The sequence below is a fragment of the Dermacentor andersoni genome, chromosome 1 (genome assembly GCF_023375885.2).
Source record: "Dermacentor andersoni chromosome 1, qqDerAnde1_hic_scaffold, whole genome shotgun sequence".
NCBI lineage: Eukaryota > Metazoa > Arthropoda > Arachnida > Ixodida > Ixodidae > Dermacentor > Dermacentor andersoni.
In genome coordinates, this window is record NC_092814.1 from 146,829,894 (window position 1) to 146,846,698 (window position 16,805).

General features: G+C 45.3%; 1 protein-coding gene and 1 long non-coding RNA gene across 2 annotated transcripts in view; one reads left to right on the forward strand and one right to left on the reverse strand.

The window, feature by feature from the left end:
• LOC126544835 (DNA topoisomerase I, mitochondrial-like) overlaps window positions 1-824 on the reverse strand; it is a 91,834-nt gene extending 91,010 nt beyond the window's left edge. The window contains exons 1-2 of the mRNA XM_050192331.3: window positions 705-824; window positions 136-178 (exon numbers count right to left, since the gene is read on the reverse strand). Coding sequence (XP_050048288.2) covers window positions 136-178; window positions 705-752 — 91 coding nt within the window. The 5' untranslated portion in view covers window positions 753-824. The remainder of the gene's footprint in view (window positions 1-135; window positions 179-704) is intronic.
• The window catches only part of LOC126544879 (uncharacterized), a 36,228-nt gene that overhangs the window by 3,673 nt on the left and 15,750 nt on the right, over window positions 1-16,805 (forward strand). Inside the window, exons 2-3 of the long non-coding RNA XR_011893582.1 lie at window positions 9,765-9,907; window positions 11,771-11,986. This is a non-coding gene — a long non-coding RNA (uncharacterized lncRNA). The remainder of the gene's footprint in view (window positions 1-9,764; window positions 9,908-11,770; window positions 11,987-16,805) is intronic.

The window sequence follows — 16,805 nt, forward strand, 5'->3', positions numbered from 1 at the left end:
CATTACACATTTACGGAGCATAAGGGTAACGCAGGCGTCTACAAGATCTGCTTTCACGACGCAATGAACCCGATACTGCCGTAAGCAACACGAGGCATCAGCGAGGCCAAAGCTCTCCCCAAATCCAGACCGTACCATGAGAGACACTGCCGCAATCCCCGTGGCTTCCGCTTGGCGACTGCAAAGGAGAAAAGAGAGAGAGAAAGAAAGAAAAGAAACGGGGTTAAGTTTTACGCGAGTAGGATCTTAACGAAAACGCTTACACCACCCAACATGAAAACCGCATCCGTACAAACAAAAGTGGCCTCAAGTGTGCATGGCTGCTGCAACGAGACTTCGAACTGAAAGCTCACCAAGACAAAAGCACCGGTCGTCACACTGCGTCGCGTTTCGAAATGGAACACCAAGTTACGAACTGTTCACAGAAGTATATTCTCTAAATTAATGCTGCCCTTTATTTAGACACATTTCAACAGTTTCTAAAAACACTGACACGATCAAGCAAACGCCAACACACAGTATTCACGAGCCCTACTAGCACCGCCACTTCTGGACTTAGAATATTCGTCGCCATTGCGACTTAGAAAATGCGGCTGGCTGTGCCTAAGCGGCCTCATCAGGCTGGAAGCCACGAAGTAGCCTCAAAGAATAAGCAGTGCAGCATTTTGTGTTCAGTTCTCGGCCTACAATCACAATTCACTTACCTTGAGCCCTGCCGCCGAGCTGCCTTCAAGCGAATTCATCTCTAACATGATCGGCCCCAAGATCACTTCAACTATGGCGACAAAGACTCAATAGCGGCACAGCACAACTGCGTTGAAGACTAAGTCCAGAAAATGAACAATTGCGCATGCGCTGCCACCTGACTTCCAGTCCACATACCCACATCCCTGGCAGTTGCTTGACGCAAGCGTGTCATAGCCAGCGCCCTCTTTTCAAGCTGGACCGACTGGACAAAGTTCTAACATTCGCCGCATAATTTGGCGCCACTAAACTCATAAGGACCAACGTTGATTGTGCTAGCGGTACACTCTTTAAAAAGTTTTAACCTCTGGGGCTTATCTTGACCCACAACGATAATCGTCATCTGCCTTGCATGCGTTTTTTTTTTCTTGAAAATTCTGCGCTCCGTACATCCCTTTCAGGAATGCAATGTCGCGTTGATAACGCGTATTCCGCGCAGCGTTGAAGAAGGAAATGCGCGCAAGATAGATGATGATCATCGTAGTGACACAAGATAAGCCCTAAAGGGTGCACACTTTATTTAAGAGGGTACAACATCGTTTCAGACACCAGCAGAGACCAAATAATGTACCCGTGTACTTTTTTTTAAGATTTTATAGCCGGAGCTCATGCAGATTCAGAAACAAAAAAACTGAAATCGCAAGCAACACTGATGCAGACAGCGTGTTTGGGCTGTTAGCATATGCAAGTACGGCGGCTTATGTGGCGAACTATCCCGCTTGCTCGTAACGCTAGAGTTCGTAAATACGACGAATAATATTTTAACCAGAGAGAAAGACATTCAACACGAGCAGACACCCCCATAGAGCCCAGCGGCCGCATAAGGTCCCTCTATAATTTTCAAGGTAGCGACATCTGCCGCGCGCGCCACCTAGGAAGTTCCTGTAGCAGACGGCGCCCACGCTAAACTGCGGCGCCGCGGCATTCGTGAGGTGAAAAAATATCTGCACGCGCGCGGAAATAAACCCTACTGGTGCCTGACTGTGGTGAAAAACGAAAGAAGGGCCCGAACTGCTAAATCTAGTCCTTTAATTTCAAATGAGCGCTGAAAGAAAAACGCTCAAGAGAGCGGAATGAGGGCTTGATCGCCTCGATTCTGCATGTTTACATTTCGTTTGTTTGCGCTCAATCACCGCGCGAGCCTTGGTGATTGCTTGCGCTTAGTCCCGTTCGCTCTGTTAAGTATTTTGCTTGTAAGTGTGCTGCGTACACAGAGCGGTTACTTTGAACGAAGAATTCGTGTAAAAAAGAAGGCCGACAGTCGCTTGGACCGAAAAACTTTCGACATAACGTCGCTGAAACGTGCGACCCTTACGGTAACTAAACATCTTGTGTATGTGTGTGGAAACGAGTGCGCCAACAGTCTTCTTGACGCTCAACAGTCTTCTTGACGCTGAGTGTGTCTGTCGTGTAGCGATTACACGACGACTGTTGTGTCTTGCGGTCCAATGCTACGAGGCAGTGCAACTGTCGTGACATTCTGAAGCGGTGGTATCGTGTCAGCGAGTCTCCTCGATCGGCTGCCAGAGCGATCTTATCTCGCGGCACACCAACATCGAGCGTAGTGTGTGCGCGTGTGTGAATGCGGTTGACTGTTCTCGGGAACCGTGTGACGTCGCCACGTGAACTTGAATCATGACGCGCATTGTTGAGTTTATGCCTTTTCGCCTCCGTGCACCGCTAAGGGCCGTAAGAATTAGAGGACCCTTATACGAAACGCACGCGGATTGGCCTAGATATTACTGCCCTGTGTTTTGCTGGCAATTTGCAGTTGTGTGTTTTTCATCAGTAAAATGGATTCGCCGATTATTGAAACATCTTCGAGCGTAAGGGAAACTTGGAAGGAACGAGCTCGCAGCTGTATGTAATCTACTTTGATATATTGTATTACACTTTATTATTTGATGGCCGATAGCAGTGGCTATGCAGAATTTGTTTTCAAAAGCAGAGTAATGCAGGCACTTAGGAATCTATTTATTCACATATGCAATGCACCAAATTCGATTAGGATATGCAGAGTTGGATAGCTTTTTGGACATATTGTGAAGCGCAGTTAATAACGCTCGCACAAACACAGGAAAGTATAAAAGTAGAATTCGCTGCTGAAATTTGTTGAAATTGCGCACGTAACGCAATGCGGATATTTGTCAGCGAGTTAAAGCGCCTCTGCCACACTATTTACTTGCATGCTAGGATCATGCCGTACTTGCTAAGTCAACGGGTTCATAATGCACTAAAATCAATAATCTCCACAAGGTTCGGCCGTCAACATTCATGCGCGCGAATGAAGTACTAAATCGCAGCTCTGCACACACACACGAGTATAGTTTCTCTCGCACCTTCGTATCGCTCTACATTACTTTCCTAGCATAGTCGTGCAGTTACCGACGGTTCAGTCTTTCCGACCAATTCTATGCGACTACATTTATCTTTTGGCTAGGTTTTGTTTGCCGCGCGGGATGCAAAATAACTTCTTGCCGTCCTCCGTCTGATCTCGGCACCCACCCGCACAGCAACAAGGCATTTTGCTTTTTCGCATCCTAGGTCATACTGAGCTATTCAGCGGGCTCATAACTAACTAAAATAAATATTCACCGCAAACTTCGGCCATCCACATTCATGCACGCGAGTGAAATACTATCACAGCTCGACACACGCACGTGTATACTATCGCACCTTCGTATATTCTTACACCGTGGTGCCGCTCTACGTTACTTGCCTCGCATAGTCGTGCAGTTAGCGACGGTTTAAAGTCCTTCCGTTAAATTCTGTGCAACCATACTTTTCTTCTGGTTAGGTTCTGGTTGCCGCGCGGGATGCAAAATAACTTCTTGCCATCCTTCGTCCGGTTTCGGCACCCAACCGCACAGCAACAAGGCATTTCGGCCCTACCAGAACGAAATTATCGCAGAAATGTGCATAGCACAACAGGAAAAACGCGCGCACTTCGCCCGGCCAGTGTTGCCACGACACATTAAAAAATAGTAGTAGATTTTTTCGCGGAAAATCAGTAGATATCAGTAGATTTTTAATTTCAGTTTTTGCACTCAGTTTATGAGCCCACGAATTCAGCGCTTATATTAGCAATATTAGTACTCTGTTGAAGTGTTGTAGCTTCCAGGAAATAGTACAAAATTGACCCCGAGACTCTTAGCGATACTTTTGAAAAACCCGGGGATCCAGAGAGCCATTGTCAAGCACGAATTTAAAAACAGCGAAGCCCTCCGATGGCCTATTCAAAGGCGTCAGATGGTAGTTAGTACCTGAAAGCTTTAGAGTATAGTATCTTCCAGACAGGGGTAATTGGAGATCGCTGGGAGAGGCCTCCATAGAGGCCTCCGTGCTGCAGTGCACATAAAAATAGGTTGGTCATGATGATGATGATGATGGTGGTGGTGGTGGTGGTGGTGGTGGTGGTGGTGGTTTTATAGTTGTGGAGTTCGGTAGTGCACACACTTTCACAAATTCACCGCCTCACCGTTTCCCATAGAGCATAGAAACTCTATGCCTTTTCCCCACTTTGCTCAAAGACAGAGGTAGCGCCACGTTTGAGAGTCTGGAAACGCAGGAGTGTTAACCTCGGAGCCAACCACGTTTTTTTTTTCCCTCGCTAGGTGGTATCACATTAATACAACCTCTGTAATATAACCTCTGTAAGGTTTTCAGTTACTTATACACGAGGAATGTTGACACGAGGTGGAGGAAGCGAACTAGAAAATTGACAAGCAAATACTTGGGCAGTAGCGGGGAAACAAGTAAGGAATCATCTGTCAAGAAAAAGGTTAAGGAGACAGAGAGGGGTATGTGGAGTACAGAGATGCAAACCAAATCGGCATTGGAGACATACAGGACGTTTAAGCAAGAAATAGCCAAAGAAAATATTTACGATAACTCTAAGGGAAGCTCATTGTTGTTTGAAGCCAGGACAGGTGTACTGCGGATTAAAACGTACCGAGACAGATACCAGGAGATAGATTTGGTGTGCGAGGCGTGTGGAGAGGAGGAGGAAACGGCTGAACACCTGATACTTGCTTGTAAACAACTTCACCCTGCAGTTGAATCTAACGGGGAACTATTCAAAGCTTTGGGTTTTAAAGACAGTGAAAGTAGAATAGACTTTGAACAGGTAGAAATAACTAAACGGAGACTATCTGATTGGTGGATAATATCAACGCAAAAGTAAAGGAGTAAATATATAGGTATGCATGCATATAGAACCATTAAAGGCTAGGTGGCGCGCGCCGCCGCCACCCGATTCAAAGAATTGAGCCTCAATCATCTATCCATCTATCCTCTGTAACCTCTATAACCATCCATCCACCTCCTGTACTGAAAAATTTGCAGATTTCGCTTTCGTTTCAGTAGAAAAGCAAGAAAATCAGCAGATTCAAGCGCTTTATCACTGAATCAGCAGAAAATTTTAAACATCAGTAGATCTACTGATAAATCAACAGCCGTGGCATCACTGCGCCCGGCGCGCAGGAACTTTCATGGCGGCAAAGGGACGGAGCAAGGTCACATGTCACCGTTCAGCCTATCACTGGCGTCGTTGGCTGGATCAAAGCCTGTCAATACTTTGAAATTATTGAGGGGTTAACGGCCGAATAGACTCTAGCGCACCATGCGGCTAGCATTAAAACTTGATCCCCCCCCCCAACCCCCCACTTCCGATTTCGGTTTTCGGCGCGCACTTTTTGAACGCTAGTTGGTACGAGCTACGCCGGCTGCGCTGATCTCCGCGGCATGTTTTTGCTTTTACTGCTCAACCCCACGTTGTCTTGGTGAGGAATCGATTTTTTTTTTTTAGTAACATAAATACGACTGCGAGCGACCTCTACAAGCCCCCATCGAATCTGTCCTTTGTGAAACGTGCAATTTCACAAAGCTAGGCCCAATTCGACGTGTGAAATGAGGAAATGTTTATTTTGCTTTATATAAATGCTCGTTCCGGGCTTTTTGCGAATTCATTCAATGCTGTGGCATCAGCTAAGCAGCAGTACTTCCCGTAAAAATATCCACAGGACGGCATCACCTGAAAAAAGTAAATTACATGAGCAATGTGTGATTTCGATATTTAGAACTTGTAGGAAAACTGCGTGTAGAAAGTGGTGAATGGGTGACATTATAAACAAAAGCAATTCCATTTTGCATACATTGCGTAGAAAATACCCGTATCATCCCAAACAATACCATAATTCGCTGACGATTGCGTTATGCTTAAGGAAACTGCAGCGTAGACGATCAGGTGCTTCTAAATAATTGCATGAATAATGTTTATCAGCGGTGCAACCAATGGGGTATGAATTAAGCTGAACTCCGAAAAAACAGTGTACATGAATGTACCGAGAAAGAAAAATTACTTCTCGTTTCCATACACGCTATCATCTCACCAACTCAAAGAAGTCAGCGAATATAAGTACCTTGGCGTAACAATAACAATAAATAATCTCAGTTGGAATAACCACGTATCTAACATATGCGCATCCGCCTTCCGTAAGTTATCCTACCTCAGACATAAACTTCGACAAATCCCTCCATCCGTCAAGCTGTTGGCCTATAATTCAATCATTAGACCTGCCCTCGAATATGCGTGTATTATTTGGGACCCACACACTAAGAAAAACATTGATGCTCTAGAAATGATTCAAAGTAAATCCATTCGGTTTATCTTTTCTCGATACCGCATGACGAACTCCCCAACCTTTATGATGCAACAAAATAATATCCAGGAACTTAAGCTATAGGTCGCAAAATTCTGAGATTAAAGTTTCTTTTTCACTTGAAAAACAACCATCTCGCATTAGACTCTGCTCCGTACATCCAACCTCTGATGTCACGACTGACTCGAAATCGTCATGCTGAATCGAGAACACGTACTAACACATTAAAGTTTTCATTTTTTCCACGAACGATTACAGACTGGAACGCTTTGCGGCTATGTATGCTTCAGAACAGTGACTCATTCGACACACCTACGTCATAATGTGAAGTGCTTTTCTTGTTTTTTTCTTGCAAAGGTCTGTTTTTCCTAAAGTTGCAATGTTTATAATTGTTTTCACGGCCATAAGGTGCTCATTTATGTGTCATCTTTATGTATATATTATTTTTTTCTCTCTCTTCATGATCTAGCTATGATGATTTCTGTTTGATGTTTTTACCAGTGCTTGTGTAAACCCTTCTGATACCCCTCCTGCATGGGCCCTAGCTTGGGCCTGCAGTATTTTGTAAATAAATAGAAATAAATAAATAATATACGAAGAAAATTAAAATATAGCGAAATTTTCTAGCATTCTCCCATTCTCGGGCCTTATATTTCCTGCACTTTAGGAGCGCAAATACACGGGCGACTGCATGTATTCGACACAACTTGGTCGCAGCCGACGCGATGGTACGCCACGCACACACATGTGGCTACAACACACGCTCCCACTTATACCACAATAGACGCTCGCAGAATGCCTTCTACTCGCACTCAAGACAAATGTATGGGTGCAAAGCCTATTTTCAGTCGTTTAGATGACAGACTTTACACTCTTAGGCAAAGTTACACCCTTTGGCTTGCCCCTTCTGCCACACAACAATAATCGTTATCTGCCTTGATGCGTTTCCTTTCTTTAACGCTGCGAGCCCGGAACTTTCCAGTAACGAACGGCACGCGCGTTATCAGAAGGGGCAATCCAAAGGGTGTAAACTGTTCTATGCTGATAACACGCGTGCCGTTCGTTACTGGAAAGTACCGGGCTCGCAGCGTTAAAGAAAGGAAACGCATCAAGGCAGATAACGATTATCGTTGTGTGGCAGAAGGGGCAAGCCAAAGGGTGTAACTTTGCCTAAGAGTGTACGAGGTTCCTGGTTTTGGGTTTCTCAGCGTTATCTTTTGCGCGTTCTGCCGGCGCAAGCTACATGTACTCCCGTGTTATCACTCAATTGGCAATCGCTCGTCGCGTTTCCTACAGTAAGATTCAATGCACGCGAAACTAGCTGCGTCACAACAGCCGCTGCTGTTGTCATGTCTTGCCCGCATTTCCTTTCTTTAATGCTGCGAGCGCGGTACTTCCTACACTCTTATATACACTCTAAAAACAGTTGCACCCTTTGGGGTGTATATTTGTCCCACAACGATAATCGTCATCTGTCTTGCCCGCGTTTCCTTTCTTTAACGCTGCGAGCCCGGTACTTCCCAGTCACGAACGGCATGCGCGTTATCAATGTGACGCAGCATTCTCGACAGGAAAGTAGCGAGCGCCGAGTTTTCAAGAAGGGAAACGCAAGCAAGGCAGATGACGATTATTGTTGTGGGACAAATATACGCCCCAAAGGGTGCAAACTGTTTTTAGAGTGTACACTCTTAGAAATATTTACGCCCTTTGGGGCGTATCTTGTCCCACAACAATAATCGTCATCTGTCTTGCCCGCGTTTCCTTTCTTTAACGCTGCGAGCCCGGTACTTCCCAGTCACGAACGGCATGCGCGTTATCAGTGTGACGCAGCTTCTCGAAAGGAAAGTAGCGAGCGCCGAGCTTTCAAGAAAGGAAACTCGGGCAAGACAGATGACGATTATTGTTGTGGGACAAGATAAGCCCAAAGGGTGTAAATATTTCTAAGAGTGTAGGCAAAGTTACACCCTTTGGAGTGCCCCTTCTGCCACACAACGATAAGCGTCATATGCCTTGATGCGTTTCCTTTCTTTAACGCTGCGAGCCCGGTACTTTCCAGCAACGAACGGCATTCGCGTTATCAGCATGATAGCATTCCCGACAGGAAAGTGGCGTGCGCGGCGTTTTCAAGAAAGGAAACGCATCAAGGCAGATAACGATTATCGTTGTGTGGCAGAAGGGGCACTCCAAAGGGTGTAACTTTGCCTAAGAGTGTACACTCTTAAGCAAAATCACACCCTTTTACCACACAACGATAATCGTCATCTGTCTTGCCCAGCTCGGTACTTTCCAGTAACCAACGGCATGCGCGTTATCAGCATGCCATAGCATTCCCAACACGAAAGTAGCGGGCGCGGCGTTTTCAAGAAAGGAAACGCAAGCAAGACAGATGACGATTGTCGTTGTGTGGCATATAGAGCCCAAAGGGTGTACTGTACCTTTGTCTACACACTAAGAAAAGTTTACACCCTTTGGAGTGCCCCTTCTGCCACACAACGATAATCGTCATCTGCCTTGATGCGTTTCCTTTCTTGAAAACGCCGCGCCCGCAACTTTCCCTTCGGGAATGCTATCATGCTGATAACGCGCATGTCGTTCGTTACTGGAAAGTACCGGGCTCGCAGCGTTAAAGAAAGGAAACACATCAAGGCAGATGACGATTATCGTTGTGTGGAAGAAGGGGCACTCCAAAGGGTGTAAACTTTTCTTAGAGTGTTTGGGGACGAGATATAAGCCCCAAAGAGTGTAAACTTTTTCTACACTCTTAGGCAATGTTAAACCCTTTGGGGTGTATCTCTGCCACACAATAATCGTCATCTGCCTAAAAAGATGTGTGATATGTCAGTTCCAATGGTTTATAATGGTATTTGTCTTGCTTGCTGGCTGAATAACTTCAGGGTTCAACCAAAATGAATGCCACATGGCTCACCTGCACACGTCGGGGCGATTGAAGGGATTGATTGCCTGTGGTGAGGTAGCTACGTTACCTCATATGCTCTGGGAGTGCGGGTCGCTGGGCCCGAAGTTCACCAAGGAAGAGTGGGACGTGCTCCTGCGAAGTCCCGTCTTTGAGGACCAAATCCTGGCCGTCCAGCGCGCCCGCGATCGGGCCGGCAGACTAGATCTGTCAGTCGCGTCGTGGGATTAGCCGGGTGCGCGTTTTATCGCGCTTTGCTGGACCAAATAAAAGTTTACTCACTCACTCACTCACTCACTCACAACCTTTCTGCTAACTCGGCATGTCTAGTAATTTGCAGGATTGGCCTTGCTTTGAACTTTCATCTGGTACCATTATAACTAAAGCTGTTCTTGTTCCTGTGACGAAGTTAGCACAAATTCGTATGCCTTTTTTTTTACTTGCAGTGGCACTCACAGACTGGCAGGTGTCATCTCAAGCTAGCACAACTATCAAAGAAATAGAAAAATATGCAATTTGGTGGTTTCGTCGTGCATCAGAGCAAGCAGCGGCATTGGTGAAGAAAGGAGCGGCTGCTGTTTACTCAGATGTGAGTGTGTGGTTTCTTGCAGTCCTGGTTACTTCCTGCTTTTGGTGTAATTGAAGGTGTTGCATTTTAGATGGAGGTTTACCTTAGCTGTAGGCTCTTAAATACGTTTATTTATTCAGCTTCTGATGCCTCTCCAAGGCCTTTTTTCGGTCTTGGAGTGCTATTCTCTTCATTGATGCATTGCTGATGGAGACTTTGAAAATGTGCAAGCAACCTAAGCCTCACGAATTTGCACTGATTGGGTCATATTGGGTCATATGTCTCTTAAGTTGTATCTAACATGGTCAAATAGAGGCTGAATTCTCTCTTAATTGCTGGATTGCAAGATGTTTGAAATCAAGTCACCATAGCAGTTTCGTGAAAAACTGGTAGTGCATATGCTGACTCACAGATTTCTTTATTCTCTCCTTAATGTTTCTTTGTAACTGAATAACTATACAGGGTGTCTTTTCGTTCCAGAACAGAATTTTCAAATATTGCCCATGGCAGGTAGTGTGTAGTCTTGATTCGGGTTGCTCAAAGCAGTGGACTTGCCCAATAAATTGAAATGCATAACCAACTAATTAGCAAAGATAATAACTCTTAAACTAATTATTGTAATTTGGAAATTGTAGCTGTCAAGTTTGCAAGGCATATCTACTAGGAGCAAATAGTGAGGCTGGCAATGGTTTTGAGATATGCATTGTCAAACTTGAGATAAAATGCACTGTTCCACTTTCTGAAGAAAATGTTGTTTTGAGCACAACAGTAATGGGAGGCCGATGTATTGTGGTGTCAACCTGAAGATTCATTCTAAATGGATACACTTTGTGACCCCACTGGCTTTAATTTGGAAATTGCAACATGTGCTGTGAATTAATTAATTAAAAGTGTAATTAATGATTTTTATTCATTTAGATGTTGCATTCAAGTAACGTCCGTCACTTTAAGTAATCCAGCATTACTATAGCTACTACAATTGCGCTAGCTTCCACAGCTGGTTTGTAAAAATTTTGTTTGGTTGAAGAAAAGCACTTGGCATCATATTCAGAGTCTGAAAAGGACCATTGCATTGTGACACTAGTGGATCAGTATTAGCTAGCATACTATACCATGCCGGCTAGCTGCAGCAGCTAGTGCATTTAATAAACATGTCTAGTTGTCTGAAACATTGCAACAAATGTGCAATTCAATTTCCCTTGTTCCACAGGCTATGAGTAGGTTGTGCTGCATGTGCATCTTATGTGCCAGTAGACTTGTACTGGTATGAAAATGCATGGATCCATATGCAAAAGCCACATATGCCATTTCCATGACCGAAAACAGCTAATAAATACTGCTGTTGCCTCAGGTAAACTGCACTCTAAACGGTTGCATGCAGTACTAATGGCAGCAGAACTGAGTGCAAGTGTGTGGAGAGTGCATATTTTAAGCAAGCTAAAACGGCATGTGCAAAGGCTCTTTCCTGCCTGTGCACAGACATAACCTGCCATAATGGCTCACAGATGCTTGTGGGAGCAGTAAAAGATGCAGTTTATTTCATAAATACAAATATGATTAAGTAATTTGGTTGCTATGGATATGACTAATATAGTGTGAACCATATAGTAAGTGAATCAAGTTGTTCCGACGGTTTGTTTTGAATCCTCTTGCATCAGCACAGCAGCCTGATGCACTATCCATGTTAGACCATTGACTACCCACTCCCATTAGCCCAGGTTGGTACGTGAAATGGTTAGATAATATGCTACCCTCTATAATGCCATAATGGTCCTGATGGTATGCTAAATAAAATTAACTGATAAGCAGCACATACACAGTGTCATATACCCGTAACCCAAATTGGCCTTACGATTGGTTTCAAACCTGGTTCTCTTATTACAGCAGCACGATGCTCTAACCACTAGACCATGGACTACCCAGTGACGCAAATAAGTTGGCGGTAAAACGGTCAGAGACATCACCAGACAGACAGTCCCAGAAAGTGCATGAAGTACCCTAATAATGCCAATTGCATTAAACATTTTTGTATGCAAGAAACCTTACAACCTCACCAGAGGAAAGAAAGGGCTGAAAGAAGAGCTTGCGAAGATGTTGGACGCAAGTATTATCCATCCATCCGTATCACCATATATGCATAACCGATGACGATAGCACCCATGGAAGATGGAAGCCTCCGATCCTGCACGGATTACGGAGCAATTAACAACTGCAGACACAGCTCATTTTATTTTTTATGCCTAGAATAGATGGAATTAATGACGACACAGGTGGATATACAGGGTTTTCTAGGATTGATAGATTTTTTTTTAAAGTACCACTTAAAGGGCCCCTCACCAGGCCCAATAGCAAATTTTGGTTATATGCTGGAAGTTGTTACGTGTCCTCTAGGGAGCGTTCTGCCCCTAAATTTTTCAAATCGGCTCATTAGTAGCCGAGATAGAAATATTTCAGTGCCGAGAACCCATGATTTCAGCAGGCGGGCTCCGCTGCCAAGCAATCTCTCTCCACTCGCCCTGTCTAGCCTAAGTAGGGTGGCTAAGCAAGCAAAATTCCTTCCCTGCGTTCTCCCATACCGGAACTCGAGGATCGCGTGATGCATACGTCACAGGCCCCGCCTTGATTTTTTTTTTTTTTTTGCTCCTCGCTTTTTTGTTCTCGGTGCTACGCATTTCCGCCGACGGCGTCGCGCGCCAGCTGTTGTCTCTAAAGTTCCTCACCTAAGTTTTCTCATACGCGCAGCGCACGATTTTGCGCGCTTGGCACAAGGAAACATGACTAGCGGTATAATTTAGTGCTAGACGAATACTGAGGCAGAACAAGCGGATCGCAGAGCGTGATCACGCGCTAGAACACAGTAGAAAATAGCATAGTTTCGGTACCTGTGCACGTGACCGCACGACCGCGGAAACAAACAGACGAACCGGAAGTACATCTCTCTTGCTTCGTTGCGAAGTGAAACAAAAAACACGCAGACATTCCGTTTGCACATTTTATTATTTCTCAAAGCTTCAATTCGTCAATTCAAGCAACAGATCGCACAGATAACAGATGTCTTGAATAATTCTCGAAGTCACGTGTCACCACGAGCGACGTCACACTGCTGACACGATTACGTAGGCGCAGGAGCCCGACTACGTCACCGTCCCTCTCTGGGCGGATTCGCCGCGAGTGAAGAGGGAAATGGCGTTCGGATTGAAATTTCAGGCCTTTCCGCGGCGCGTAGCAATGTAATACTTTGCAGACACGATTGTTATCGCGCAATGTATGCTCTGCACTTGTCAGCTCAAAATGCACGGAGGAAGGAAACTCAGGAGAGGCCCTGACGTCACTCTTTGTGAAGCGAAAGTGAAGATGGAAGTTGGCGTTGCTCATGGCGTTGCTCCGCCTATCGGGCCAGCTCTCCTCTCTTGTTTACATTTCTCGCGAAACCATGTCGCGCTGCACGCAACCGTGCTGCTCGGACCCGCGCGCTCCGCAGCAATACTAAACAATCGTTAGCACGTTAGCATGATTCCGCCAAAGAGGGCAAAATTTCCCGCGGATATTCCTTCGTCCGTTGTCATTGGCGTGGCGCGGTACATTGCGTACAGCGTTGCATGCGCATTCATTTCACGAACTTTAGTTCCTCCTGTCCCACCTGGCCACAGCAACATCCGGTAGAGCACGGTCCAGATAACGCAGCGCAACAAAACACGGAGACCAACGCAAACCTGCCCGCACGGCGCCTTTGCCACGGTACGAAACCTACAGAGCAACACAGCGCACAGAACAATAACAAAGCCCCCATTCTGGCCCGAAAGGCAGGGCCACTACAGCAAAGAAATAAAAAAAAAACAGCAAAACAAAGGAGAACCTACTACGTCATTTCCTCCACACTTTTCTCCTAGCACGCGGAGGGGGTAGGGCCTCTCCTCAGTTTCCTTCCTCCATGTCAAAATGGCTAGACCTGGTGAGGGGCCCTTTAAGGGGGGACACGGCTCTTTGCGGCGAAAAAATTGCGAAAAAATCGATTTTTTGAAAACGAAATTTTTGACATCTACAGCTAATATTCCTTTAATTCACCAAGTTTCGAATCTCGGGGAAGAGTATTTCGTCCGCAATATCAATTTATAACATCACTGTGAGCTGAATTCCGCGCAAAAACAGCCCTTTTTATCGCGGCGCGTAGCTCTTTATCTACGCGCGCGATCGCAGCCATCTTGGTCTCGTTGGAAAGAGGACCCTTCCTTCTTTAATTTCCCGCCAAAAGTGACTCCGTCGGTACGCCAGTGACGTTGAAATCCGGGGAGAAAAAAAGCCCGAACGCGCGATCCGATTCGTTGACTAGCGCACGTGACCAAAAACGCGCGCTGTGGTTGGCTGCGCGAGGTTCCCATCGTCTGCTCCACACCGCAGGCGACGCGACTGCGCGTCTCGTAGGTTTGTTGGCACCATGCCCAACGATGTCCGATCCACCGGGAAAGTTCGCCACGAGGCACAAGTTCGGCAAAAAGAAGAAGCGATCAGCTTATAACTTTCAAAAGCGCTCCATTCCTTCTGAAAGCATCGAGAGTAGCTCGCCGCCAACCGCAAATGATGCCGAAACCGCGGACGATGCCGAAGTAGGCCTAGTCAGCTCACAAATGAAATCGTTACGGACAGCGGCCGCGTTCGGCGTGACACTGCAATGTTGCAGCGTGCAGATTTGCTGCAGAGGGAGATGAATGCTCAAAAAAAACTTCGAGTTCTTGCGTCAACGCCAGCAACAAAGCGGGTGTTGGATTTGCTCACTCGCGCCGACGGCGTTGCAGCCGCGCCAGTCGACGCCGAGGCAGGCTTCGCTTTCCTCAGTAGGACTCCGTGAGCGGACTGATGTCGTCAAGTGCAAGGTGTGCGGCGGCAGCGTCGCAGTAGGCAAAAGCGAACGGTAATCTGGCCTCGCCATAAAGATCGTTATCACGTGCGCGTGTCGCGGCGATATCGCGTCGGCATGGAGCTCGACCCTCGTGAACCTTGCCGCGCGCGCGATGCAAGTCACCGGGAATCGGCGAACGGCGCTAAACGATGTTTTTGCCGCATTTGGGTGGCCGTGGTCAGAGCGACTACATTCCTGGTGGCATTTAGCCACTTTCACTGCAAAGTAATGCAAAATTATTTCTGCACTTTTGATTAAAAGTGAATGTATTCCTTTTTTCTCGTTTTCTCAAAACACCGACTTTTCACTTGTACACAATGTAGGGTCAGATTTTGGAATTTATGCTTTAAAAATTTTCAATTCTGCTTTAGATCAGACAGTAGGTAGCCACAATTCGAACAGTAAAGATTGAATTGCTATAAAATTACTAATATTTGATATATCAAAATAGTATTCCTACCATTATGTTCCTTATGTTTTCTAGTACCCAGGCATGTGCCAGTACGAATTTCGTAGCGCATTCCCCCCCCCTATTGTTTCTGCAAATTATGAACAATGAATTTCATTTATCTTCAGAACTAAATGGCCTATTGGAAAAATAATTACGTATTTGAAATCAGCACAAAAGTCTTAACAAGAATGGAAGGTTTTATGAATATTGATGGAAAACATCATGAACATTATTTGAATTAGTGTCCCCCTTAAAGAAGCGAAAGTTTCATTCTTGCCTGGTTGGACCCCTGTATCATCCTTGATCAATTTAGTATTCAAGCATTTGCCGTAATCACTATGAACATGTCCTGAAATGTTTTTCTCGTTTTCTCAAAACGACATTTTTGATGGTAGTGTAGTTTTGGAGTGACGATATCTCTGGTTCTACTCATCTTATTGCATTAATTCTTTTTTCATCAGAAAGGTGGACAAATTAGGAGTGCAGTAGGCCTAAAATGTGAACAAATATCATTACAGAAATTTTGAAAAAGTAATAATTTCTCCAGGGTTTCACTAATGCCTTCTGCTTACAAAAGTTTGACATGCTGTAACTTCGGCATAAATCAGTTTAGAACATTCATTCTTGTAGCACTGCAACCTCTGATCATTCAACATCATTTTGATGTGCCAGTCTCCTTCATTAACAGCCAGCATTGTAGAGAGAACTTGCCTCCAAATTAGTCCATACAAAAAAACATGAATTGCTTATATTTTGAAAAGTACTTGTTGCATGGGAAAACCAATTGAATATTTGAAATCAGCATGTTAAAATACATAAGTGATGGAAGTTTTATCAAATTGTGGCCACAAATAAAAAATAAAAATTTAAGTGGGGTGTCCCCCCTTAAAGAGGATACAAAGCAGTACATGGCTTTCACAACTCCGTTTGAGATCTACGAATACAACCACTTCCCCTTCGGATGGAAGAACTCACCCAGCTGGTTTCAGAAAATCATGAATATAGTTCTGGATACATTCATTGGCTGCTTCTGCAATGTCTACATAGGTGGATGCACACATTGTGTATTCCAAGAGTGAGTGTCTCCATGAACAATACTTGGCACATGTCCTCGCAACTTTGTCAGAGGCGAACCTAAAGGTCAGTTTTAAGAAGAGTGAATTCTTCAAGAGCAAGGTAACTTTCTTGGGCAGAGTACTGGATGGCACTAAAAAGAACACAAAGGAAGAATCGGTGGCATGCCTTGCAAAACTCGTGAAACCTTTTGGTGTTCACTCACTACACATGTCCTCGGGGTCAGCAAGGACATTTTAGAGCATTTATCCGAGAATCATCATCATCATCAGCCTGGTTACGCCCACTGCAGGGCAAAGGCCTCTCCCATACTTCTCCAACGACCCCGGTCATGTACTAATTGTGGCCATGTCGTCCCTGCAAACTTCTTAATCTCATCCGCCCACCTAACTTTCTGCCGCCCCCTGCTACGCTTCCCTTCCCTTAGAATCCAGTCCGTAACCCTTAATGACCATCGGTTATCTTCCCTCCTCATTACATGTCCTGCCCATGCCCAT